The sequence below is a fragment of the Orycteropus afer genome, unplaced genomic scaffold (assembly GCF_000298275.1).
Source record: "Orycteropus afer afer isolate SDZICR_OR568_19922 unplaced genomic scaffold, OryAfe1.0 scaffold00015, whole genome shotgun sequence".
NCBI classification, from domain to species: Eukaryota; Metazoa; Chordata; class Mammalia; order Tubulidentata; family Orycteropodidae; genus Orycteropus; species Orycteropus afer.
The window spans coordinates 7,787,541-7,815,039 of NW_006921602.1; the positions used below are offsets into that span (position 1 = coordinate 7,787,541).

The following is a 27,499-nucleotide window of genomic DNA, read 5'->3' on the forward strand; positions in this document are numbered from 1 at the left end:
AAGCAACTTTCCAATCAGTGGTTGTCAAAAAAATTACTGCCTTTTTATACTGATACAAGACAACAACAGTGAGGGTGTTCTCCCAAAGTTAATTCTTTTCTTTAATTAACTGCTATGTACATTAGGTTAGCAATTTCAGTTGCTACTTCGCCACAGTCCTAGAAACCAAAGCAAATAAAGTATCCTTATGTTTTATCTAACAAATTAATTATAGAGGTGTCTGAAAGTGGTGCTTGAGGTCAAGTTTGAGAACAAATAACCTCAAATGTAAAGGGTCAGTATAGGTGCAATGCATTTTTTTCCTACTATAAAACCTTGCATGCATGAAATTGACCCGTTTTCCAACTTTATTTATCTTACAAGTAAATAAATAAAAATGGTTTCCCTTCCATTTCAGATTTGCGCCAAATCAACTGGCAAACTATAGTTTCACTAACACTGCAGAGATTTTTTTTAGAAGTCTATAAACATCTCTGTACTACGATTAAGACAGTCATGATAATGACATTAAATATGTGACTCAATAGTTTCTTTAAAGCAGGGGTTTCTCTAAAATTAGGGGTTCGTTTTTGTGTTTTTCTCCCCCTTATAAATTTTCTGAATTCAAGGTGTATTTTCTCCTGCTGGCACACTGGATTTGATCTGTCCTTGTATGAACTGAGAATCCTGTGCTCCACACAGCAAAGTACTTCACCAACAAGGATGTTCTATGACCCAAAACACCAAACCTGTTGCCCTGGAGTCAATTCTGACTCACAGAGACCTTAAGGACAAGGCAGAACTGCCCCCACAGGGTTTCTAAGGCTTCTTTACAGAAGCATCTAGTGTGTTTGAACCACCAACTTTTCGGTTAGTAGCCTAGTGTTTTAACCAGGCCCCACCAAGGTTCCTGGACATGTTATAAAGGTTGGTAATTAAATCCAAAGTGTTGGCCTACTTTGTGCAACTGACAGCTGAAGACATCTAGGTCTGACTAGGGCCAGGTGGCCCCCAACGAGATACCAGGTATAAGAGCTTGGGTCAATGCTTATATAGTACTTCCCTAAGGCAGAGGGACAAACTGCAGAGCCATGTGTCATATCCCCTGGCACAGTGCAGTCCTGATGGGCCACAAAGCCAGTGCTGCTCAGTAAGATAAACAAGGTATCTGGCTGGAGACATCTGAGGACTCAAACCCAGGTGTCCCGTTTATTAGCCATTTTATTAGCACATAGCCCTTAGCGTAGTGCCTAAGGCACTTGACTGCTAACCAGAAAGCCGGCAGTTCAAACCCACCAGCCACTCCTCAGAAGGAAGGTTGGGTAATCTACTTTCATAGTGATATTGCCTCAGAAACCCAAGGTCACTGTGAGTTGGGTCCAACTCAACGGCACATAACAACAGCAACAACAACAGCACATAGCTCTTGTTGTCAGGTAACACTCACTGACTCTTAGTTTAGTCATTTATAAAATGAAGATGGTATCTACTCACAGAATTACTATGACTCACATGAGAAAATAGTTGAAACAGCACTTAATAAACTGCAAAGTTATTTTTAGAACCTGATTCTCTTTCCCTCTCTCTCTCTCATACATATCTCATATATATATCATATATATATATCATATATACATATATATATATATAGCTGCTGCTGTTGTTATTTGCCCTTGCGTGGGACCCGACTCATAGCGACCCCGCCTTGGGTTTCCGAGGCAGTATCACTACAGAAGTAGGATTGCCCAACCTTCCTTCCGAGGAGTGGCTGGTGAGTTTGAACCGCCAGCCTTCTGGTTAGCAGTCAAGTGCCTTAGGCACTATGCTACCAGAGCTCCTATATACATATATATATACACACACACATTTTATTTTTTCTTGTCATTGGTGCTGAGAATATGCACAGCAGAACATGCACTAATTCAACAATTTCTACATGTACAATTCAGTGATATTGATTATATTCTTCAAGTTGTGCAACCATTCTCACCCTCCTTTTCCAAACTGTTCCTCCCCCATTAACACAAACTCAATGCACCCTAAGGTTCCTATTTAATCTTTTGAGTTGCTTTGGTCAATTTGATGCCATCTAGATAGCTCTTAAAAGAGCACAATGATCAAGGCAGACATTCTTTTCTAGTTAAGCCAAATGATTGGTTGTACAAAGACTTCAGAGAATATTTTTGGTATAAAGTTTAAAGATTATCTCAGGGTAATAGTTCTGGGGGTTCATCTAGGTTCCATGGCTCCAGAAAGACTGATTTCATGAAAATTTGAAATTCTGTTCCATATTTTCCCCCTTTTGATCAGAATTTTTCTATAGAATTTTTGATCAAATGTTCAGTAATGGGGTAGCCAGGTATCATCCAGTTCTTCTGGTCTCATGACAAAGGTGGCAGGTGTTCATGGAGGCAATTAGCCACATATTTCATTTCTTCCTCTTCCATTTTCTACTTCCTCTGTTACTCCAGGTAAATAGAAAGCAACTGCTGTATCTTGAATGGTCTCTTAGTGTATTTTTAATATTCTTCCATTAAAAGGAGCTCTCCAATTCTGTTCTAAATAGTGATAAATAGTGTTGACAAAGCTTTCTATCAGACAAAAACAAAGAAATTAAAAAAAAAAAAACCCACTTTAAACCCTGTACAACAAGATATTTAACACTGCTTAGACAGAAAAGTAACAAAGTGATTATTTAAGCATTAATGGAGCCAGAACTTGAGTTATCCTAATAACTTCCTTATCTTAATCGCTATAATCCTGTCCTGACTACTACTACCCTTAATAAAGACCAGCATATAGAAGGTGTTCAATAGATATTTATTGATTGAAATAGGATTGAATCCTGATTCTGTCACTTATTAATTTGTGTAACTTTTAGGAAGTCATCTAACCTTACTGAATCTCAGTTTCCTATGCTTGAGAGTAAAAATATCTGCCCTGTTATGTAAGCTCAAATATGAGACTTGTGAAGCCCAAAATCAAACCACAGCCAAGAAAATTAGTAAAGATATTTTATAAACAGCAAACCATTATTAGTAAATTTTTAAAAACCTCCTAATATTTAAACAATATTAACCACAGCATGTTTTTCTTTGTAGAAGTGTTTCAACATTTACAAATACAAGAATAATTATGTACTGAAAGTACAAAATACTTACATTCACACTGAATGTATCAGCAGTGGTTATAGACTGTGTTTTCTGCTGGTGTCACGGACTGTACAAAGACTTCATATTTTTGGTGTAAGGTTTAAAGATTATCTCAGGGTAATAATAGTTTTGGGGGTTCATCTAGGCTCCATGGTTCCAGAAATACTTATTTCATGAAAATTTGAATTGTGTCCCCCAAAAATATGTGTCAACTTGGCTAGGCCATGATTCCCAGTATTGTGTGGTTGACCTCCATTCTGTGATCTGATGTAATTATCTTTCACTTTGTGATGTGTTGTAAATCCTAACTACTATATGTTAATGAGGCAGGATTAGTGTGGGGTGTATCTTGACTCACCACCTTACAAGATGAGGTGGCTCGAGCCCCATCCTTACTTAAAGCCCCACCCTTATTCAAGTCACCCCCTGCTTGAGTCATACCTTTTATCTTATAAGAGATAAATGGAGAAAGGAGGGAGCAGAGAGGGAAGGGATTTCACCAAGAAAGAAGAGCCAGAAGCAAAGTACATGCTTTAGACCCAGGACTTCTTCACTGAGAACCTCCTAGACCCAGAGGAAGGCTGACACCAAGACAGATGGACATCTCCAAGGGATGTCAGGCTCACAGATATTAAAAGGAGACAAGGATGTCCCCCAGATCCAAGAGAGAAAAGAAGCCTTCCCCTAGAGCTGGTACCCTAAATTCAGACTTTTAGCCTCCTAAACTATAAGAGAGTGAGTTTCTGTTTGTTAAAGCCATCCACTTGTGGCATTTCTGTTATAGCCGCAATAGATAACTAAGAGAGCGGGTATCCCTTGCATAATCTATTACATGTAGTAATTGCAGCAATAATCAATAAAGCTGAGTAAAAGATTAATCAGTTTTGTGATTGCTAATGGAATCTCCAGTACTGGTCTCAGATTAGTTTCAGAATCCCTCTGAGATGTTCTTCAAAATCCTTAAACAATTTTAATAAGGATGTGACAAAGTTTAGCACAGTTATCTAAAAATCTAATTAATTTGAAACAGAGGGCCAGATTCAACAAGGGGATAGCAAGGACAATTTTTGGCTTTAGTTTGCAAGTTTATCAAACAGCCTTTGTATTTGTTATGAACCTAATTCTAATTCTAACAGCACAATTCAATCAATAAGTACAATATTTTTTTCGTCATGGAAATCTACCAGATAAAAAACTTGAGTTCCAAAACAGCACAATTTCATTTTACAAGGCACAAGTTCTCTTTTAAACATGATAGGAAAAAAAAAAGAAAGACAGAGAGAGAGAAAAATGACCACTTACTGAATACCTTCTATGTGCCAGTCTCAGTTCTATGTATTTACATTTCTTCATTTAATGTCTGACAACCCTATTCCAGGAGAATCATCACCTCTACTTCGGAACAAATGGTTTATCAGTAAACAAAGAAAAATAGTCCTTTCATTCCAGTCTACACACTTAGAACACAAAACATATTTACTATTTGGGTTAAAAGGTTGTTGTTGTTGTTATGTGCTGTCAAGTCAGCTCCAACTCACAGTGATCCCTCCTTGGGTTTCTGAGACAGTATCACTACAGAAGTAGATTGCCCCATCTTCCTTCCAAGGAGTGGCTGGCGGGTTTGAACCACCAGACTTCTGGTTAGCAGTCAAGTGCCTTAGGCACTAAGCTACCAGAGCTCCTAAAGAGACACCCGGCTACCTGGCGGGGAACAGCTGGTGGGTTTGAACCACCAGCCTTGGGTGTGGTACGTGACTGCCTTAGGCCTGATGCCATCCCCTAGGGCCGGTTAAAAGGTAGGTTACCTCATTTTTCTCATACCTCAAAACGTTTAATTGAATACAGGGTGGACTGCTGAGCCGGTAGAGAATTTTGGCTTCTTCATTGTACCCTGTGTGGTTTGAGTCAAGTCACCTAATCTGTCAAGAGCCTGGGGAAGCACAATGCAGCATGGGACAGTGCAAAGAAACCTGAAATGACCAGTGCCTGTCCTTCTTTCTTCAGTGACCCTCTTGTTTTCATCCTACCTCTCTAACATTTCACTCAGTGTCCTGTAAGTGGCTCTTTCCCCCATCTCTCTTTTAAATGCTAGAGTTCCCCACGGTTTTTCATCAAGCTTCTCTTCTCCTTTATACTCTCCTTGAGTTACTTCAGCCACTTCAAAGGTTTCAATTACCAGAGGAGGCATTAAGACTAATTAGAAGTTGATGAATCACAAATCTTTATTTCCAGCCCAGATTTCTCTCCTAAGATTCGGAACATATCCAATTGGCTGTCCAGAGGCTCCTTAAATTCAACAGGTCCAATAAAACTGAATTCCCCATTTCTCCCACTCCTCCCTCATGCCCTAAATGTGTCTTCCATCACCTGAGCTCACTATCTCAGTGAATAACATCACCATGACTTAGGTTCCCAGACCAGCTATCTGGAACTAATTCCAACTATCTCTCTTTTCTTCTTTCCCCATATTCAGTCAGTCACCAGATATTAAGTCTACATCCTCTCCATTTCTCAAGCTTGTGTTGGCCACTACCTTGGTTCAGGCTACCATTGCCTTTCACTTGGACAACTTCAGGCTTTTTTCCCTAAAGCCAAAGATACGAAATGTGACCATGTCACTTCCCTACTCCCTCAAGCTAAGGCCCTCCATGATCTAGTCCACCTTCCTTCCCAGTCTCAGCTCACCCACTCCTACTCACTGTCCCCACCAGACTGAACCCTGGGAAGCTCCTCTCAAATGCACCAGACTTTCCCTCACCTCTGAGCCTTTAAACACACTGTTCTTTCTTCCCGAAACACCCTTCCCCTTGTCCTAAGCTAACTCCATTTAGATATCACTCCCCTCAGCAAGCTCTCTCAATCCCCAAAAAGCTAGATTGGGTGCTCCTGCTTGGTGCTCACATAGCATCTGATGTTTAAACATATTATAGCACTTATCACTCTGCTGAGGAGCTCTGGTGGTGTAGTGCCTAAGGCATTTGACTGCTAACCAGAAGGTTGGTGGTTCAAACTCACCAGCCACTCTGTGGAAGGAAGACTGGGCAATCTACTTCCGTAAAGATTTGCTGTCTTAGAAACCCAAAGGGGGTCACTAGAAGTTGTAATCGATTCAATGGAAGTGAGTTTGGAGTTGGGGTGTTTTTTTTTTTTTTTTTTTACTCTGCCTAGTAATTATGAGTTTTTCTTACTGTTTTCTTTTTTCTCAGTCTCCATGATGAACCACGTGTTCCATGAGGGCATGAGCTGTATATTCACTGCACCTCCACCATCTAGCACAGTGCTTGGCAAAATAGTTGCTATCCAATAAACATGTGCTGTATAAAAGTCTGTATGAATGAGTGACCAAATCAGTGAGTGACCTCAGATCCACTCTCTATATTTACTACTAGTTGTGTGACCTTGAGCAAAGGATGCAATTTGTTCATGCCTCAGTATTCTCAGCTGTAAGAGTAGGAAAAATACCCGCCTTGCTCACCTAATAACAGTGTTGTTGTTGTTGTTGTTAAGTGCCGTAGAGTTGTTTCCAACTCATAGTGACCCCATGCACAGCAGAACGAAACACTGCCCGATCCCGCGCCAGCCCCACAATCCCTGCTATACTCGAGCCCATCATCGCAGCCACTGTATCAATCCATCTCCCTGAAGGCCTCCCCCTCTTTCGTCGACCCTCCACCCTACCAAGCATGACATCCTTCTCCAGGGAATGGTCCCTTCTTACAACATGACCAAAATAGGTGAGACGAAGTCTGGCCATTCTTGCTTCCAAGGAGCATTCTGGCTGCACTTCCTCCAGGACAGATCTGTTAGTTCTTTTAGCAGTCCACGGTACTTTCAGCATTCTTCGCCAGCACCACAACTCAAAAGCATCAACTCTTCTTCAGTCTTCCTTATTCATTGTCCAGCTCTCACATGCATACCAGGCGATTGGAAATATCATGGCTTGTGTCAGGCGCACCTTAGTCCTCAAGGAGATATCCTTGCTCCTCAGCACTTGAAACAGTTCCTTCGCAGTTGACTTCCCCAATGCTACACGTCGTCTAATGTCCTGACTGCTGCTTCCATTGGCATCGATTGTAGAACCAAGCAACGTGAATTCCTTGACAACCTCAATCTTCTCTCCATTTATTGTGATGCTGCTCATTGGTCCAGTTGTGAGGATTTTTATTTGCAAATAGTTGGTTACTTTATTGTGTTAAGAAGATCAAAATCAAAGGAGCTGGTATATGGAAAAGCTCCTTGTAAAGTACTTGGAAGAAATACTGAAACAGGGCACAGCACCATGAATCTCCCACCTCTAAGCAAAAGCAAATAGAAGACAAATATTTATAATGATAGGATGGCACAGAAACCATTAAACAAGATTCTGAGATTTTTTTTTTAGAGGTAGAATTTAACCAACTGGTTTATTGAGTCTAAGCCAGTATCCTCTCCTCTTCTGCTCTTCTCTCAATTACTATTTGCTATGTTGCTATGTGCCGTCGAGTCAGACCCGACTCACAGCGACCCCTCCTTGGGTTTCCGAGGCAGTATCATTACAGTAGTAGACTGCCCCATCTTCCTTCCGAGGAGTGGCTGGTGGGTTTGAACCACCAGCCTTCTGGTTAGCAGTCAAGTGCCTTAGGCACTATGCTATCAGAGCTCCCCTCAATTATTATAGTACTACAAATAATAAAATAAGTGAAAGAGCATTATGGGAAACATTATTTCTCTTCTGGAAGCTTATCAAAGCCAGGAACCATGTTTTGTACATGTTATTATCTCCTATGGTGGAGATGTTAACCTGGAATCTATATGGGAAGTGGAGATACTTTGAAGTCCCAGAAATTATATATGAAATGTTGCATATATGTGAATTTTCTGGGAAAATGATAAACAGCTTTCTCAGATTCTCAAAAGGCCTATATCCCAAAACACATAAGAAAATGCTGCCTTAGAGTGTCTAGCACTGTCTTAACCAAAATAAGTGTTCCACAAATATTTAAGGTAAGGAGATAGGTAGGAACTAACACAGAGATGGTAACTACTCTCATTGGTCTTACCTTCTAACTTGCTGAGTGGCAAGTCTTATATACAAAGGACATATCAGGTTTATTTATTATTCTTCCTTACATTTATAACAGGACAGTTTCTTAAATCTCTCCTTAGTATGCCTTCTAAGAGACAACATAATTGGTACAGTATTTCAACTTACAAGGAATATGCAAGCTATTTTTTTCCTACTAATGATAAAATTTTCAAATTCCTCTTTTGTCAATACTGCAAGCATATCCCATTATATGTAGCTCAGTCAGTAATTACAGCAATAATCAATAAACTAACCAACTATTTGCAGTCTATAGTTAATTTATTTGTTTTCCCAGTGAAGAACCCAACAATCTTAACTCTGTCAAATGGCTACAAACTCAATTACAACACTGCTCAGATGTGTCATCAGTTACAGCTTCTTTCAATTATTTCTTCTATTTTGCATTGAGAGGCTTGTGCTCTGTGATGCTGACCTCTCACAAAGCACACAACTGCCCGTCCTGAAAAATAACATATGAAGCCAATCTATTTTCAATGCCAAATTAATAGCTACATTTACGTATCTGGCCTGTGATACCCTCATGCCCTGATAACTCACTGCCCATGCCATGAAGTATCTACAATGTGCACATGTTCTTCTTTAAATGATTTTAGAAAGGGTCCACATATGGTCATGGATTGATTAGATGATGGTAAAGAAAATCACAATGAAAAGTATTCCAGTGAAAAGGTCAATAGGGAACAACTCTGGGGCCTGTTTATAGGCTAATGCTATTGGGTACATGTGTTTTATTAATGATTTGGAAGTGGAAAAGACAGCAACTTGGCCAAGTTTAATGATAGCACTATTCGTTTTGGATAGCAAAACCATAAAGGACTTTGGGAAGCTCCAGATGGTCTACACAGAGGCTTGAGCAGCCAATAGCAGATAAAATTCAAGCTGGCTAAGTTTAAGATAATGTGCATTGGCAGAAGGAGTTTAAACTTGCATTTAGCAATTGGTTCAAAACCTGTAGGATCCTCTCAGCTGAAGCTTCAGAATCATCACCGTGGTTAGCTTGGAGCAATGTCTATATTGACCTTTCACCTGATTTCTAGGCTGCAGCATTTATGCTATACTTCTGAAGTAGGAGAATTTTAAATAGTAGCTTCAGGGGACCTGCCACTTAAATAAAACAGCACCATCAGGCCACACAGACAGCAGGCCAAATGGGGCATTCCATTATAAACAGACTGCTTTAGTTAGCCAGTTCAAATGGCACTTTCATAAAGATTTGGCTAACTGCTCAACTGCTCAATTGCTATTAATAAATAAATAAATAAAAAGTCATTGGGAAATGAGTAAAGGACATAACAGACAGAAATGACTGGTTTTAAATTTTTCAAGTATCTTAATTTATAGCTTTTTGAAAACATTATATATCCTATATTGATAATTTACTGAATTCCTCTAATTATACTGCATTGCAGCAAATTTATAATCACCTTTCAGAAATATGCAAAAAATACCCCTTGCTTCCAGTAAAAATTGGCCCCCAAAGCACAAGGGCCAATGAGGGCCTAACGCCTTTGTTTGCCCCACAGCAGCCCTACTCCTAGACGCCAATCATCTCCTGGCTCGTGTCCCTTCAAAGACAAATTCCTAGTCATAGCCTCAATGGGCTGACCAATGCACCTCAAGGTTTTGCATACTCCCAGCAGCTGCATGATACAGGACCCCAGAGGAACCAATGCAGAGGCTGTGCTGAGCACTGTGCAGAGATGGAGCTGAACTGGGAGCACAGCCACATTAATGACAAAATAGCTATGGCCTGAAATCCTGTTCTAGAGGTTCCCAGGGTGCCCTGGTACCCACCTGGCTGAAGTCTACTGACGTTCATCTTTTCTTTTGCTTCCATGAGCCACATAATAAAACCTTTGTTCTGACACTAGTTTGAATATGCTTCTGCTCCCTGCTACCAAACAGGCCCCAAGATATTTCACAACAGAGGCTAAATCAGGGGCTACCGGACCATAGTCTGGACAACTCAGTCAATCACCGTGATTTAGTTTATAAAGTCTATGTTTCACATCCTCACATTGGTGAGTAATATCTGCTCCTTAAAAGCTTGTAAGCGGCCATCTAAAATACAACTATTGGTGTCTACATGTCCAGAAAACAAAAGACTCTGTCAAAGAAGAAACTAGTCTACAAGACTAATAGCCTATACGAACCATGGCCTCATCTACCGTGAGACCAGAAGAATTAGAGAGTGCCCCGCAACCACTACTGACCATTCTGGTAAGGGCCACAATAGACCCAGACAGAATGGGTGAAAAATGTCGAACAGAACTCTAATTCTTAAAAAGTCCAGATTTACTGGACCAATTGAGACTAGAGGACTCCCTGAGATAGATAACCTTTAAACTTTGAACCAAAACTACCTCTGGAGGTCACCTTTCAACTAAATAACAGATTGGCTCAAAAAAGAATATCACCTCTAAGTACTATGCTCCTTCAAAAAATCATCTATATTAAACCAAATGGTCAACATTTACTATAAAGCAAAGATGAGAAGTTAAGGGGGGACAGGGAAACTAGATTACTTGAAAGGGAACAACTACAATGGATATAATGAGAATAACGACACCTTGTAGTGACCCCTCCTTGAGTTTCCGAGATGGTATCAGTACGGAAGTAGACTGTCCAACCTTCCCTCCAAGGAGTGGCTGGTGGGTTTGAACTGCCAGCCTTCTGGTTAGCAGTCAAATGCCTCAGGCACCATGCCACCAGAGCTCCCATTTTTCTTTTTTTCTGAAAAATGTAACCATTGTCCCTGAACAACTTGAATGGAAACTGTTAAATGGGAACCTAACTTGCTGTGTAAAAAATATTCACTGCAAACACAATAAAAATTTTTTAAAATAAAATATATAAGGGACTACTTCATTTTTATCACCATTTCAAGATTATGCAAATATATCAAACAACATAGAGAAAGGAGTTTAAATAATCTGCCTGTGGAAAAAAAAGTTTTATTTTGACTAGAATGAGAAAACAAAACAAAATAATTTTACTTACAACTGGAGCATGTCATTAATTGAGTAAATAAACTGAGTAATTTCCTAAACAATTTATTAATTTCTTTCAGTTTCCCCTTCTGACTCTTTCCATTGTTTCCTACCTTGCTAGAAGAATAGATTATTTATATTATCACTTATTCGGATTAATTGCATTGAATTAGGGAACTAACTAATCACTCACTAAGGGCTCAGCCATTTTCCCAACCACAAAGTTAAACAAAGGAGGGCCTATTTAATATGGGACGTATTTGTAAGTACCAAGCAGAAAACAAGCTTCCAATTTCTCTGTTCCTTAAAGAAAAATTTCTAATAGCAAAGGTTTTCCAAAGCTGTTAAATGTTCAACTCCTAAAAGGACAAGAAATTTTGTGGTAAAACAGCCTTGTAAGAACAAGTTTTAAAACTTCAAAAATCCACAAAGTTTTTTTGTTTGTTTGTTTGTTTTTTTAACATTCCTGTTCAAACTCAGAGGAACCCTCATGGTACAGCAGTTAAGCACTTAGGTGGTAACTGAAAGGTCAGCAGTTTGAACCTGGCAGCAGCTCCTCAGGAAAAATTTGTGTCAGTCTGCTTAGGAAAAGATTACAGCCTTGAAAGCCTTGTGGGGCAGTTCTACTCTTGTCCTATAGGGTCATTATGCTTTGGAACTGACTTCACAGCAATGGGCTTTTGGCGCTCGTTCAAACTCAGGAAAATGAGTAAACAACATGATTTTTTGCTATGGGGGGAAAAAACATTTGCAAAGCTTCCTCAGTTAACCTCTGTAGCATCACTTAAATAATAATAAATCAGTAACAACACAACACACACACACACAAATAACAATAACATCACTTAAAACAATGAGGAGTGAAGCAACTGGGAGTCTGGAAACCTGAGTCTGTGTTCAGACCTTCCCATAATTAGCCTTGTGATTTCTGACTGAAGCTGATCTCAGTGGGCTGTAATTTCCTTGTCTATAAAATGAAAGACTTGGACAAGAGGATTTATAAGGGTTCTATTCAACTCTACTTGGGTAATTATATGATTTTAGAGGCAATCACCAAGTGATGCATACTAGGATGAAGCTAATCATATCCCAATTTACAAGGGACTCCAGAGGTCAGAAAGTATTTCCCTTCATGGTACCCAATGTGGAACAAGGTGACTATGGCCAAGTACACCAAAGGGAATATATGTCGTTGTTGTTGTTGTTGTTGTTGTTATGTGCCATCAAGTTGGACCCGACTCATAGCAACCCCTCCTTGGGTTTCCGAGGCAGTATCACTACGGAAGTAGATTGCCCCATCTTCCTTCCAAAGAGTGGCTGGTGTGTTTGAACCACCAGCCTTCTGGTTAGCAGTCAAATGCCTTAGCCACTACGCTACCAGAGCTCCCAAGAGAATACACACACACTTCTCTAAAACACAAGGTCCCTGCCATAATGGGAGACATTAAAGTAACACTCATCCCACACTCTTCTGGCAATGTGAAAAATGGTATTAAGAGAGAGAACCAGCAAAATGAAGAAAATTATTCTTATTAAGACTATACTCCACTCACACAAGCCTCTCAGTATTGAGAGAACTAGGTATAATAAATCCTCTGCTAGACATAAGGATTTAGCAGAAACAAATATGAATCCATTTACAAAAGCAAGATGTACTGCTGAGTTTCTTAATGAAAGGTCATCTGAAAGCAGAGGTTAACATTGAAATAGCCCCTTCCTAGAAAGTGCCTAAATGATAGACAAAGCTTATGATCAAACAATAAACAAGGCCCAGCCTTGCCAATTGATGCTATAAGGAAACGAAGCCATCCCTACCAGACAACAAATACATAAAGATGTAAGGAGAAAAGTAGCATTGCATACTATTTTCCAGCTTTCTAGAAAATGAGAGAGGGGAAAATGAATGCCCCTCCATAAAAAAAATTTAAACTACATTAAGGGAATATTTAACAGGGTTCTTTAAATAATTAGCAATGATCAGGTATTTAGTTTTCATAATATGTAGGTGGTATATGTATTTTTTCTAATAAAGCATTTCACATTCTAATTAAAAAAATACTTTATGGAGGAATTAAAAAGATACAATAGTGTCAGAGGAAAAGCCATGATCCCAGAAGTGGAATATTCTAACAACATAACTTACAAGAAACTACGCTATAAAAACAGATTGTTGATTAACACAAACTCATAACAAAACGCAGAGAACTATCACAATGGTGCTGTAATAACACTTGGCTGCTGAATTCTTTCAATACATTAAATATCTCCTTGGAGACCAAATTACTTTATATTTTCTTAAAAGACAATTTATTATAGCTTTGTTTTCTTCTCATTATCTCTTAAAAAATATATCTAATGAAGAAAAGAATACGAGTTCTAAATAACTTACATAAAATGCTACTAATGTGTGACAACAGACTTTGGCTTAATATGTTGGTTATTATTTAACAGCACACAACAACCTATTGTCATGACAAATCCCTACCACAATACAATATTCCATGTGTCACATGTATCCAAAACCACTGTACGCCACTATTATGGCACACATAAAATTAACAGCCTAAGGCTACTAATGATTTAAATAATTGATAAGTTTTCAATTAAAAAGGCAACATTTTCAGGTCTAATACAAAAATCTATTTAAGTTACTGATTAAAACTTAGGCTTCTGTTGGCTCAAAGCCAGAAAATATTTGTGTGTATGTGTGTGTGTGTGTGGGGGGGTAATTCTGTAAGTTTCAACACCAACATTGCAAAAATGTTTTTATTCTCACATAGAGAATGTTTATTCTCACATTCATCATCAAGGGGAAGAATGAATAAACGAATTATAGTGAAAGTGTCTCCAGTTTTGCTTTCTCCCATATTGTTTTTCAAGAAATATTAAGATGACTATGAATTTATTACTTTCCATAAATTATTTTAAAAACTAAGCAGATTTTTTTAAGGAAATATTTGGTCATCAGTCAGTATCTTCCCTATGCTGCCACACCAAATCTGACACAAAGTCTTCCAAAGCCAAACTGAACCTAAAAAATAAAGACTAATGCAAGTTTTTAATAACAGGCTGGTAATCGTGAGGATTACCAACTAAAATCTATTGTGAGATTAAGTCCAAATCATTCTCTTTATGATAAAACTGGAACCCAATGGCATTTGTACAATAAGCAAGAGACCTATCAAAACGACAACCAAGGAATCTTATTTGTTGTTGTTGTTGTTATGTGCCGTCGAGTCGGCCCCGACTCATAGTGACCCCTCCTTGGGTTTCCGAGGCAGTATCACTACGGAAGTAGGATTGCCCAACCTTCCTTCCGAGAAGAATCTTATTAGGCTTTTGAAAAAGTGAGTCTCCTATTCTTTACTTTTAAATGTTTACTCAGAGCCTGACTCTACACAAACAAAGGCCATGTGTTGGTAGGGGCTACCCCCACAAGCAAGAGAAAAAAGAAAATCCCACTTAAGTCTCAAATGACTTAACATGTTATCTTTCTCAGGGATATTTTCCTTTTCATCTTGAAATATTTAGCTCTAATGCCCAGAATCAGAAAAGTGGAACCCTACATTCCCACTATTTTGTCTTTTTGAATAAAATTAATATTACTAATACATTTATTTGGCAAAATTAAAACTTACCATGACTATGGTTGTCCCCCAATATAAAAATTAAAAATTGATTTGTTCACAAAATCCTAATATCTGAGAATCAATGAGCTAGATGATCTCTTTCTAGATTAAAAGTAGTTCCCAAGAAACCTTAGGAACTATTTAATGTAAGGACAATTAAACAACTCTAATATTTTCCTTCAACCACAACTACAAAAAATAAATATACAATTTGAAAAAATAAGCTTAAGTTGTAAGGAACATATTCTACAGGTATCTCAACTAAGGTATTACATAAACACAAATCATCCAGAGTTTAATAATAATTTGCAAGGAGCAGATGGGGAAAAACATTTTAAAACAGTGAATGAGCATGGTATAAGGAAGAGCTGGACTTAAATTCCCCATTCACACTTACACTAGCTCTAAGACCTTGGGCAAGTCCTCATCTCAAAAAACAAGCATAATAATACACACCTCACGGAGTGATTATTGAAAGTAAAGAAAATACCTCATGCATGTAAAGTACAGCAAGCACTCAGAAATGGAAATTATTACTATTATCACTATGATCAACCACAGTAATGTTTCTGCAGGTTTGTAAAAATCACAATTTTGTCAAATCTTTCCAAAAATACATAACTGAAAACATACCCTTGTGTATGGTTATGTCAGATACATAATGGAAGTACACTGTTATCAGTTCTTGCAATAGGTGTATCTGAGAAAACTAGAACCAATCTTTGTGTTTTCCATAAATAAGCATGTCATGTTCTCAGGAGAGTTCACCAATCTTTCAATACTAGTGCTAGATCTTTCAGTAAACAATCTTACACTGCCTTTCAAAGTACTGATGAGCCCAGCTCTAAATTCTCAGTACACAAAGACTCCCACATAAGTTAATGGGAAGTCAATGGGAAATTGACTTTTCCTACTCTGTGCTAGTTGGAAAGCAACGCTCTGTTAATCATGCCATTCTTCTTGTTCTCTTTCCTCCTACCCTAAATTAAAACTATTGGAGAAAACCCACACAGATATTTTACAGTTTTCATTACGATAAAACAATAATCTGTTTTAAGCAAAAGTCTATCAAAAACCTACAACCTAACTGTTCGTTAAGATTAGACCCTCACTGAAAAGCATAGGTCCTGATGCCATCATTTCCACCATAATATCACTTTGCATTTGTATAGAACTTTTAACTTTTCAAAGGGCTTTCACATCTATTTTCCCATTTGATCATTACAATGACCCTGTGCAGCAGAAAGGACAAGTATTATTATCCACAATTGACAGATGAGGCAACTGCAGCACAGAAAGGTTAAGTGATTTGCCTCAGGCCAGGAAGCCAGAGAGCTGTGATCCCCTGACTGCCAGTCCAATGCTCTGTCTACTGCACCACCAGAGAGGGTTTTGTAACCAGACTGCAAACTCACACAACATGAAACAAAAGAGAGGGAAGCTCAAATCAGTGCTCAGGAAAGCTGTCTCTTCGTGGTAGGTGAATTTATCAAACTTAGTATTAAAGTTTTGGGAAGGCACCCTTTTCTCTTTTTGTTTATCCACTTTAGTTGGAAACAAATGTTAATGCAAATTTTCAGTGAAATTTGAAACACAAGAGAAAAGTCATTTCTGGATATATTCAACCACTTTGGTTCAGTAAGTAATCCTGTAGTTCATTTCCGGGTGGGAGGGAGACTAGTACATAACATAACTGAGAGCACATCTTGAAACCATGTATCCATATTAAGCCTGCAGCTACATTATAACCATAGTCTGGAAGGGTGAAAGAGATCTCTAGTTGAAAGTAGATTTTGAAAAATTTTTAGAGCCCAGGGGTTCATTTTTAATGAGCCGTTACTTTAAGTACTGCATAAAAAATACAGGAAATTGATAGTCCATTTAGTCTGCACCATACCTAATGCAAAAGTCATTAAGATGCATTATTCTTAATGTTCATGATATGATCAGTAAGTGTACAAGTCCTTTGAAAAAAATGCCCTTAACTTTCACATAAGGAAATCTTTGAAAAGCTTACATATTATACAGAAAAATGTTATGGCAACTGTAATTTAGCTTTCATATCCTCACTATGCCCGGGGAACATCATCCTCAATTACATTAACATTTTAAGAAATAGTCCTCATTTGTAATATACTTACATATGACAGCATTGCCTTCATTTCTTCATCACTTCTCACTGTAATTCGATCACCATCTTCATCTTCATCTGTTTAAAAAGCAACACAATGTAACCGATAAGATTTGCACTTTTTTAATGTACAAAAGTCATGACAGGTGGGGACATAATGCAATTGTTTTTTTACAACTTGATATCCAAATCCCCAACATCTAGTTTTGGGGAATGCTGGGGTCATTGGTTTGCTTTGTTTTTGTTCAGAATACAATTTGTATCTCAATATAAGAAAAAAAAGTACCACTATAAGTTGATTTCAACTCACAGTGACCTTGTAGGACAGAGTCTAACTATCCTACAGGGTTTCCAAGGCTATAATCTTTACATAAGTAGACTGCCAAATCTTTCTCCTGCAGAGTGGCTGGTGGGTTTGAACCATAGGCTCTTTGGTCAGCAGCCAAGTACTTTAACCACTGTACCACCAGGGCACCTTCTATCTCGATTAAGAACCAAAACTATTTTAGGGATAGCCAAAAGTTAAAATATTGTTCATGTCATTCACAACATATATCTAGATAAAGTAAGTTTAACTAACTGTGACTAAACAATTTGGTTTGGAAAACTTTTTTTAAAAAAAATTAAGAGAACCCAGTCTAGTTCTGTCAATATTTCTGTATTTCTTTACATTCCCCAAACAGCACTCTATCCTTCTACTTCTCTATTCTTCCTCTCTCCCAGGCAATTTATCATGTCACAACAGCATGATAAAAATGACTAATATTTATTGAATACTACCCACCAGCCACTCCTCGGAAGGAAGGTTGGGCAATCTACTTCCGTAGTGATACTGCCTCGGAAACCCAAGGAGGGGTCGCTATGAGTCGGGGCCGACTTGAAGGCACATGACGACGACGACGACGACGATACACAAGGCAGTGTGATTTGTGCCTCACATGTAGCATCTCGTTAAAAACCGAAAAACAACCCTATGATGTGAACATCATCATTATTATTCCCCTTTTACAAAAGAAGAACCTGGAGTCTTAGTGTAAGGTTAGCTTGCAAAGCACCTCCAACACAACTGTTCCCACATTCCATTCTATTTAGTAGCTCATTCTTTTACACTCTCAACAGTTTCATTTGTATCAAGTATTTTCTGACCATCCTTAACTTTCAAATGGTGATTAATGCTATTTTGAAATAAGGTGATAGTCTTAAGGCTGGAAGATAATAAGGCTTTAGAAAATATATGATCAGAATGTATATATTTGAATAAGCGTTACCATCAAAGTAATCACATCAAAAAAGAATTCAGTTATTCCAATAATGATTCTCTTAGTCAAAATATTTAAAAATATCTCTTCTAAAACTGCTTACAGCACCTGAGGATAGACTAAGTGAGAGTATCAGATTTCATTTTTTAACCCAAAATGGAAAAGTCAGCCTGATCCCACACCCATACCATCTGCCAGGCAGGACTCCAAAGGAATGACTTTTGCCTATTCCTAAACATTTAGTTAGCTACTTCATCCTTCCAAAGATAAAGATTTGTCAATAGTGACAACAAGCTATGTGGTAGACTCTAAATGCCCAGTTGGAAAAAAAAATGCCAAAAACGTTTTGAGCAATGGCAGCGTTGTTGGAAGAACATAGCCTCCCAATGTAGCAGATTGGAAGGGACATAGACTCTTGTTCCAACCTCTCAGCTCTCAGCTCTGATATATTTGCTAAACGACCTTTTTTTTTTTTTTTTTTTGTCACTCTTGAGCATGTAATTGCTGACTTGATCAGATGTAAAGATCCCTCTGATCAAAGGGCTGGATAATCAGAAAAAAATCACATTGTGAAGACAATAAGCTTGCAAGACACACTCTGGGGACTCTTACTGAAAATACTGGGGCATCCTGTTCAGACATGGGTCTTGCCTACCCTATCTCACCCTTCCAGCTACAGTTCTGAAAATAGCCCTTGCTCTGTAACCAAGCCACGGTAACCGTAGGAGGGAACTGGTGCTCTCTCCCAAATAGCCTATTTCAGAGCAAAATGCTACTTCCTTTTTCTCCTCAGCAGCCAATAGCAAACTGACAGCATGATGGAAATAAGCACTTGGGCCATCCCCACTCAGTCAACAAACACATTGTGGTTTTGTTTCCAAAGGATTTGTTGCTGGATCCTGCATCCTTGACCTCTGGCCGAGCTTCCCAACTCAATCTGAATCAGTAGCATCTAGTCACACTATCTAGATAGCTGGAAGCTGTGGCAGGTCCCTACTGGTATTAAGCTACCAAGAGTTGCCTGATTTTAGTACAAAAGCTGCAGGCTGGTCACTTCCAGAAACAAAGAAAGCACACTGCCGAGGGATGTTAAGCATATAAAGGACTATACAGGAATCTAGTGCTTTCTTCTTTTTTCTTTTTAACATATAGACTCTCTAGGGCCAAACCCGGGTGGGGTTGGAGGGTGTCATTTTTATTTTGGAGACAGAAGAAAGGAACTTCTACATAGGTTCTAGAAACTTTAACATGTTCAAAGTCAAATCAAAAAGTTTTCTTTAAAATGCAGGAGACAGGGTGGGGGAGATACAGTAAAGAGATATAACCTTACATAACACCACACATAAAAGTACTTTAAACTTTTTCTTTAAAATTAGGTCAAATTCCATGTTTAAGTGTGGGGCTAAAATGATGAAGTCCTGAACTTGGTTTAAAAAAAAAAAAAAAAATTCCCACCCTCAACAAAATAGTTTTTTGTAAACCTCATTTCTACTCCAGAGCTAGCTAGAGAGATGATGGTTACAAAAAAGACTATTTATATTCAAACCTCAATACATACAAGACCTCAGTGAAGTGTTACTTACATGGGACAAAAGGGGAGGTACAGTTGCACTTTAATAAAGCAAATAATAAACCTTTCTATAATTTGTAAACTGAGGGCACAGATCCCAGAAAGATCATTTAAATCACAGTCTCTCTAAATCAAGAGCAAAACAAGAAAGAGTCCTCAAAGCTCAGGCTTAAACTTTAAAGCTACTTAAAACAAACAATTCTAGGATTGTCTGAATCTCTGAGGAATTACTTTTGTAAAAAAATCTGTGATAAAAGTCAGTTACCAGAAAAATGTCTTGCAGAGAAGTTCCATAAAAGCTGTTATAAAACACTAAAAGGATGCTTTGGTTTAAATGGACAGAAAATTGGGGTCAAAAGGTTAGAATAGCTTTTGACACTAACCTAGAGGTCAAGTGTTAGAGCTGTCTCATAAGGAATCTGAGTCCAAAGAAAGACTTCAAGTAAGTTGAAAGAGGCATGCCAATAAAGCCTGGGGATAAAATCAGGCTTACATGACCCAGTGATTCCTAGTTCTAACGGATTAATAAGAGACTCAATTTTATGTATTTGTTTTCTGTACAAAATACTCTTTGGGGAACTCTGCTTCACTCTTTAATATTTGTGCTTAGCTGTTTTAATGAAGATTCCTTGTTCTTGTCAAAGAAGAATTGATTCAGAAAAGCATACTGATCTCTCCAGTAGCCACACCCAGGAGAAAATTGGCAATTCTAGAGAAAAGGCAAGATCCAAGCTATCTCTGACCCTCTGATGGCAGCCCAAGAGATCACAAGCCTTAACATTTACAGTGAGAATATACTTCTCTCTATAGACAATGAATTCTTTGTGTGACAAGTTAGGCAAGGATAAGAAAAGAGACATATAATGATTTAGTAAGGCAAAACTCTAAAATACTTTTTTAAATGAAAAGCTGGATACACACAGTTCATCCAGCAAGTTCATTTGCCTACCAAACTGGAATAGCTATAAAAATTACACCTAGTAGAACTATAAATCATAAAAAACTTACTAAAGTGGCACAAACAGTTTCAAAAGTATAAATATGCCAGTAAAGAGGAGAAAGTAGTGGTACTAAGTAGAAAAAAGTAGAAAAAGATAATTTGAACTCTTCTTTTGCCTTCTACATGGAGGTTCTTTGCCATCTGACCAAATAAACATTACTGGATATGACCAAGAAGAAGGGGGGGAAATAGATCTAATACACTGGTTCACAATGAGAATTCCAGGCTTCTCTAGTTGCCTGGAGCATAGTAATATGATTTTCCAGCACATTAGGGAAGCAAAAGTAGAACCAGAAAGTCTATGTACTGGCTGGATTTTGTTAATGTCACTTAAAATGGAGGAAAAAATCCTAGCAAGATACCAAATAGAGTGTAGCAGATGGTAAACAAATATTATGAAGCAATCTTCACAAAATCTGCAGTGAGTCACAAATATACAAAATGGCAGAGTTTGGGAAAAGAGAATCATAACAGGCCATATGTTGTTAGTGATTTTATCTGAAGCAACATGCAATCCAAAAGAGAAACCAAGAGAAGGAACATAAAGGCTCAATAGAGGAGAGGTTGCCTCAGGTAAGGGGCGATCAGAATGGCACGCACAGTGCCTAACCAGCAAACAGCAGGCGCTGGGAAGGCTGAGCCGAACAGCACCCACTGCAGTGACGGTGGGCTCAAGTGGGCTTTCGAGAAGAACACTCTAACTTCTACAAAGAGAAAAAGAAAGTTACAGCAATGTATTATATATAATTTGTCACATTCCGTCAGTGCCAGGTGGGAGTCAATTAGAACTACAGCAAAGGCATTTTTTCCAGGCAAGAGGAAAGAAATGAAAAGATAATGGTAGATGGTACAAAGACACCAACAGGAAATTACCAGAAAGTTCAGAGAGGTTTAGAAACCCTCTCTGGTGTGGCGTCTGATGACCTCAGCAGGACCGGAGGCCACAGCTCCTCTGGGCAAACCTTTATACCCATGAGTTTTAATTTAGCCTCACACCTGCAACCTCCTGATTCCTTCTTTCCTTCTTTGCTTCCTTTCTCCCTCCAACAAATATTTAAGTGTCCACTACATGCCTGGCACTCTTATGGGCACTGTGGACAATTTAAAAAAAAAAAAATCCCTGACCTCTTGGAGCTTATATTCTAGTGGAGAAAGAATGAAGGAAGTGAGGGAGTGGGAAAGGCAGATACCTGGGGAAAAATTTCTGCAGGCAGATGAGACAATGAATGCACAGGCCCTAAGTCAGAAGAAGGTCTGGCATCTTCCAGAGCAGCTGGAACAGAATGAGGCAGGGTAAGAGAAGTAGCTGAGTTGAAGTAAGGGTGAGGCAAAGTAGGAGGACAAATGAGAAAATACAGATCTTTATAGGGCATTTTAAGGAGCTGGCTTTTATAATGGGAACCACTGGAGAGTTTTGAGTGTCGTGATCTGGCTTAACTTCTAAAAGGATCACTCTAGCTGCTGTGTAAAGAAGAGAGATCAATAAGGAGGCTACTGTCCTTCTCCAGGTAAGAGATGATGGTGGTATGAACGAAGCTGAGATTTTTGAGACATCATCACATACTGAATATATTTTGAAGATATAGCCAACAGAATTTGCTGATGGATGGAATATTTATCCTTATTAACTCATTCTGTCACCATCCATGCATTCCAGTAACATATATCGAGTGCCTATTATGTGCTGCCATCACCTGTCTGTCAGTTTGTTACACTGGAATAGTTTGATGTTGTTGTGATGCTAGAAGCTATGCAACCCGTATTTCAAATACCAAGAGTGTCTGTCATCCATGGTGGATAGGTTTCAGCAGAGCTTCCAAACTAAGTCAGACTAGGGAGAGAGGCCTGCTGATCTACTTCAGAAAATTAGCCAATGAAAACCTTCGTGGATCGTAACACTCTCTGACTTACTTGCTTTGGATGTCATCAGGAAGGATCAATTGTTGGAGGAAGACACCATGTCTGATGAAGCAGAGAGACAGTGAGGGTGGGGGAGATGCTGGTGGACATGGACTAGCAAAACAGCCACAATGATGGACTTGAACTGGCTGGTGATCATGACAATGACACATGATCATCATGTGCAGCATTTTGCTCTGTTACACATAAGGGCGCCATGAGTTGGAGTCAACTCAAAGGCAGCTATCTATCTATGTGCTGAGTAGTATGTTAGGGTTTCTGGGGATTCAAAACTGAGTATCACTGTCCACTGCCCTCAAGGAGCAACTAGTTCACTGAGTTCTAGTACTAGGGTAAAGGACTTAAGCTTCTTCTCAATTCTCATACAACTTAAGGGTACTAGTAAGAAGCAACTATTCTCATAATACAAAAAAGGATTTGGACTTTATACATTAATGATCTTTTGAACTAAAATTTCAAAAAGTTTAACCTCTCTTTAAATTGCCTCAAATACTAGGATGTACAATTAACTCTTACATGTTAAGTAATTTTTATACTCAATGTAGTTCTCTTATAAATTATTTTTTTTATTAACCTACCTAGTTTTATTTACAAATATTTACTTATATTATCTTCTATATACACTGTAATTTAAGAAAATGAAACTTCATTTTTTCCAAATATTTGATGGCTTGGATCTTTATCCAAAGCATAAAGGGGTCCTCACCAATTGGATATGAGGGGTATATCTTACAAGTGTCACTCCAGTGAACAGCTATACTTGTATAGTATAGTTCACTTCAAGAACTTACAACTTATACAATTGCAATTTTGCTTTAAATGGTCATACTATAAAAAAAAACAAAACAAACAAACAAACAAAAAAACAGCTGCCATCAAGCTGATTCCAACTCTTAGTGACCTCAGAACAGAAGTGTGCTTCACAGGGTTTTCAATGGCTGATTTGGTGGAAGTAGACTGCCAGGACTTTCTGCTCAGGTGCCTCTGACTAGACTAGAACCTCCAACCTTTTGGTTAGCAGCTGAGCCCATTAACCATTTGCACCACCCAGCCAAACTTAAAACGAGGTATGATGTGCTGTTAAAGACTTCTGCCCAAAAAGCAAAATAATTTTCCAGAACATTATAAAGAAACTGAAAGGATTCTATACAATGAGAAGTGAATACCAAATGATTAAGGTTGAAAAAAGACATATAAATATTTAGCCTGTAACCATATTTTCTGAATCAAAACTCATTGTTCTGCTTACCTAGAGCTGCTCTGACAGGAATATACCACAAATGGGAGTCTTGAACAAATAGGAGTTTATTCTCTTACAATTTTGGAGGCTTTAAGTCTGAGTTCAAAGTGCCAGACTCTAGGGGCTAAGTGAAAGCCCCTCAACCTTGGGGGGCTTTGCCTCCTGCTCTCGGACCACTGAAACTGGAGGTTTTCTTCATTCAGGCAGCTACTGGTTGCTGAGGCTAACAAGCCCAAGGTCAACAAATAAAATGGCACAGTCCCGATGTCACCAAACAACATGGCAGGCCACTGATTCAAGTCCACTAAAAGTCCCAAGATCAGCAGAGCACGGCAGGCTGTTGAACAACGACTCAGCTACATACAGGGTTCAAGCGTGCCATAGGCTAGAGACCATTCCCAAAGCTGTTTCTTATGTATGGGGAGCAGACCACATCTCTAAAGCAGCTACTAAGCTGATTGTGGTAGATCCCACCATGGAGATGACTGCCAGTCTCATCATGGGGAAAATCTACCACCAGCTGCCCAGCCACTCAACCAGGTGCAGCCAAGTTGACATACAAACTCAACTACCACACTCATGCACATGGTTTGACAAATGCAAAGATATTTATAAGGACCACTGACCACAATATGTGAAGTCAGAGTGTCATAGAAAGGTGAGACCATAAGGTCTTTGTAGGTGTAAGTCAGCATTTTTCTAAACAGATTTAAAATGTATCTTTCAAGATACCAGTGAGATTTTACCATCCAGTGACACCAGACCACCAATCATTTTACAGCTGCAGTAGCTTGTCCAGAGAAAATCCAGAAAAAGGAACACATATAAGAGACATGCATAAGAAACTCATTAGTGGACACAGCTAATTTTTATCACTTCACGTGTTAGTGTACTCATTAATCTGCTAATGAAATAGAAAATCAGCAGGGGTCTCTGGGCATATATGAATGTCAAACTCCTACAGCATATGTAGGGCCCATATATGCAAACATATAGAATCTTTTATGGTTCTAAGATTTAGCTTCACATCACAAATGTTCTCACATCTGAAAAAGATGAATTATTCAGTAATTGAGATAGAGTTATTGTCTATATACTTGAACAATACACTTGGATCCTGATCTGACTCCTTCCACCAAAATTAACTGATCATGTTGTTGTCATTGTTGTTATGATGTGCGGTCGAGTCAGACCTGACTCACAGCGACTCCTCCTTGGGTTTCCAAGGCAGTAACACTACAGAAGTAGATTGCCCAACCTTCCTTCCAAGGAGTGGCTGGTGGGTTTGAATTGCCTGCCTTCTGGTTAACAGTCAAGTGCCTTAGCACTACGCTACCAGAGCTCCCAAACTGATCATAGTATTAAAAATAAATTTTAAAAAATACACACATATCTCGTGTGTGTGTGTGTGTATATATATATGTATACACATACATACCTAATACCTAAGTATGTATATACATACTTAATATGTATATGTTTATGTATTTAACCCCATTAGAATAGAAAGAGGGAGCTCTGGTAGTGTAGTGCCTAAGGCACTTGACTGCTAACCAGAAGGCTGGCGGTTCAAACCCACCAGCCACTCCTCAGAAGGAAGATGGGGCAATCTACTTCCGTAGTGATACTGCCTCGGAAACCCAAGGAGGGGTCGCTATAAGTTGGGTCCGACTCAACAGCATATAACAACAACAATAAGAATAGAAAGAAAAGGATACGGGTAAATTATTATTTTTTTTAAACAACATCCTGGAACATGCAATTTCTTTCTAAGCATAACATAAACCCAGAAGTCACAAAGAAAAATAAAACAAATATGACTGTATGAAATCCTTAAATTTCCCTATGGATTGGGAAAAAAAAAAAAAGAGAAAAAAGAAAGACTAAAATCAGCTGAAAAGAAAGCAAAAAAACTGGGCAAAAAATTTGCAACATGTAAGACAAAGGGCCAATTTTCTTAATACTGAAAAATTCCTAAGTCAATACTGGAAAAAAAGACAAACAACCTAATCAAAAAATAGGCAAAATTGGCCAAAAAAAAAAGTTTATAGGAACTAAATACAAATGACCAAAACACAAATAAAAAGATGTTCAACCTCATTTATAATTAAAGAAATATAAATTAAAACAGTAATATAATAATCTTTACCTATCCAAATTGACATTGACTAAAAAGTCTGATGCAGATGGAGGGAAATGGGCATTCTCATACATTGTTGGTGGTGTGCAAATTGGTTCTACCTTTTTAGAGAGCAACATGGTACTAGCTATTCAATTCAAAATATGAATACTTTTTGTCTCAATAGTTCCTACTCCCAGAAATTTATCCAAAAATACATTTCCACAAAATGGAAAGATAGAAAACAATGATGTTCACTGCAACTTTTTTTTCTCATACTGAAAAACTGGTAAAACCTTTTTTGTTTGGTTGTTTGTCTAAAACAACAATAATCATTTATTATGTCTCACAGTTTCTGTAGGGGAGAATTGAGGGAAGGTTTGGATAGGTAGTTCTCACTTGGGGTCTCTAGTGAGGCTGCGGTCATATATCAGTAGAGGCTGCAGTTATATGAAGACTTGATTAGGCTAGATATTGCTCATTCATTTGGATGGTTATTGGCTTTGAAGCCTCAGTTCCTCTGCATGTAGGTCTTTCCATGGGGCTGGCTTCCCCCAGAGTAAGTGATCTAAGAGGTCAAGGTAGAGGATGTGGTGTCTTTTTTATTATTTTATTGCTATTTTTTTAAATAATATTTTATTGAGTTTTTGGTGAAAGTTTACAAAGCAAGTTAGGTTCCCATTTGAGAATTTCTACACAAATTATTCAGTGACATGAGCTGAATTTATCACAAGTCAACATTTTCTTTAATTATATTCCATTTGTTCCTTTTCCAATACTCTAGTTTCTCTGCCCCTTTAACTTCTCATCTTTACTTGAAAAGTTGTTGCAAAAAAAGTTGTTGACTTTTGGTCTCATACTGATTGTTTTTAAGTAGGGTACCAATCTTACATGTAATATCCTTTATTTTGAGTGCCACTCTGCTAAAAGGTGATCTCAGGGGACAGGCTCTAACTTTTAAGAGTGTCTCAGGGCAACAGTTTCACGGAGTTTTCTGTTCTCTACTGTTCCAGGTTGTCTGGTTTTTTAAAATTAAAAAAACAAAACAAAACTGAGTTCTGCTCCACACTTTTCTCCCGTCATATCCAGGACCAGCTATTGTGACCCTGGCCAGAATGGTCAGTGGTAGTAGCTGGGTTCTTCTGTCTCAGCGTAGAGGAACTTGTAGCTTGTGTAGACTTGTGTCTTCTCTGAGCTTTTGGTTAACTTATTAATGTTTTGCTCCTGGAGAATAGAGACCAACAGTTGTGTCTCAGATGGCTACTTGCAAGCTTTTAAGACCCCAGATGCTACTCACTTCACTGTTGTTGCTGTTGTTGTGTGCCGCCGAGTTGGACCTGACTCATAGCAACCCCTCCTTGGGTTTCCGAGGCAGTATCACTATGGAAGTAGATTGCCCAACCTTCCTTCTGAGGAGTGGCTGG

The 27,499-nt window shown here is 38.4% G+C and overlaps 1 protein-coding gene across 1 annotated transcript in view; it reads right to left on the reverse strand.

The window, feature by feature from the left end:
- MAP2K5 (mitogen-activated protein kinase kinase 5) overlaps positions 1 to 27,499 on the reverse strand; it is a 358,912-nt gene that overhangs the window by 304,838 nt on the left and 26,575 nt on the right. Inside the window, exon 3 of the mRNA XM_007957397.2 lies at positions 16,978 to 17,045. Coding sequence (XP_007955588.2) covers positions 16,978 to 17,045 — 68 coding nt within the window. The remainder of the gene's footprint in view (positions 1 to 16,977; positions 17,046 to 27,499) is intronic.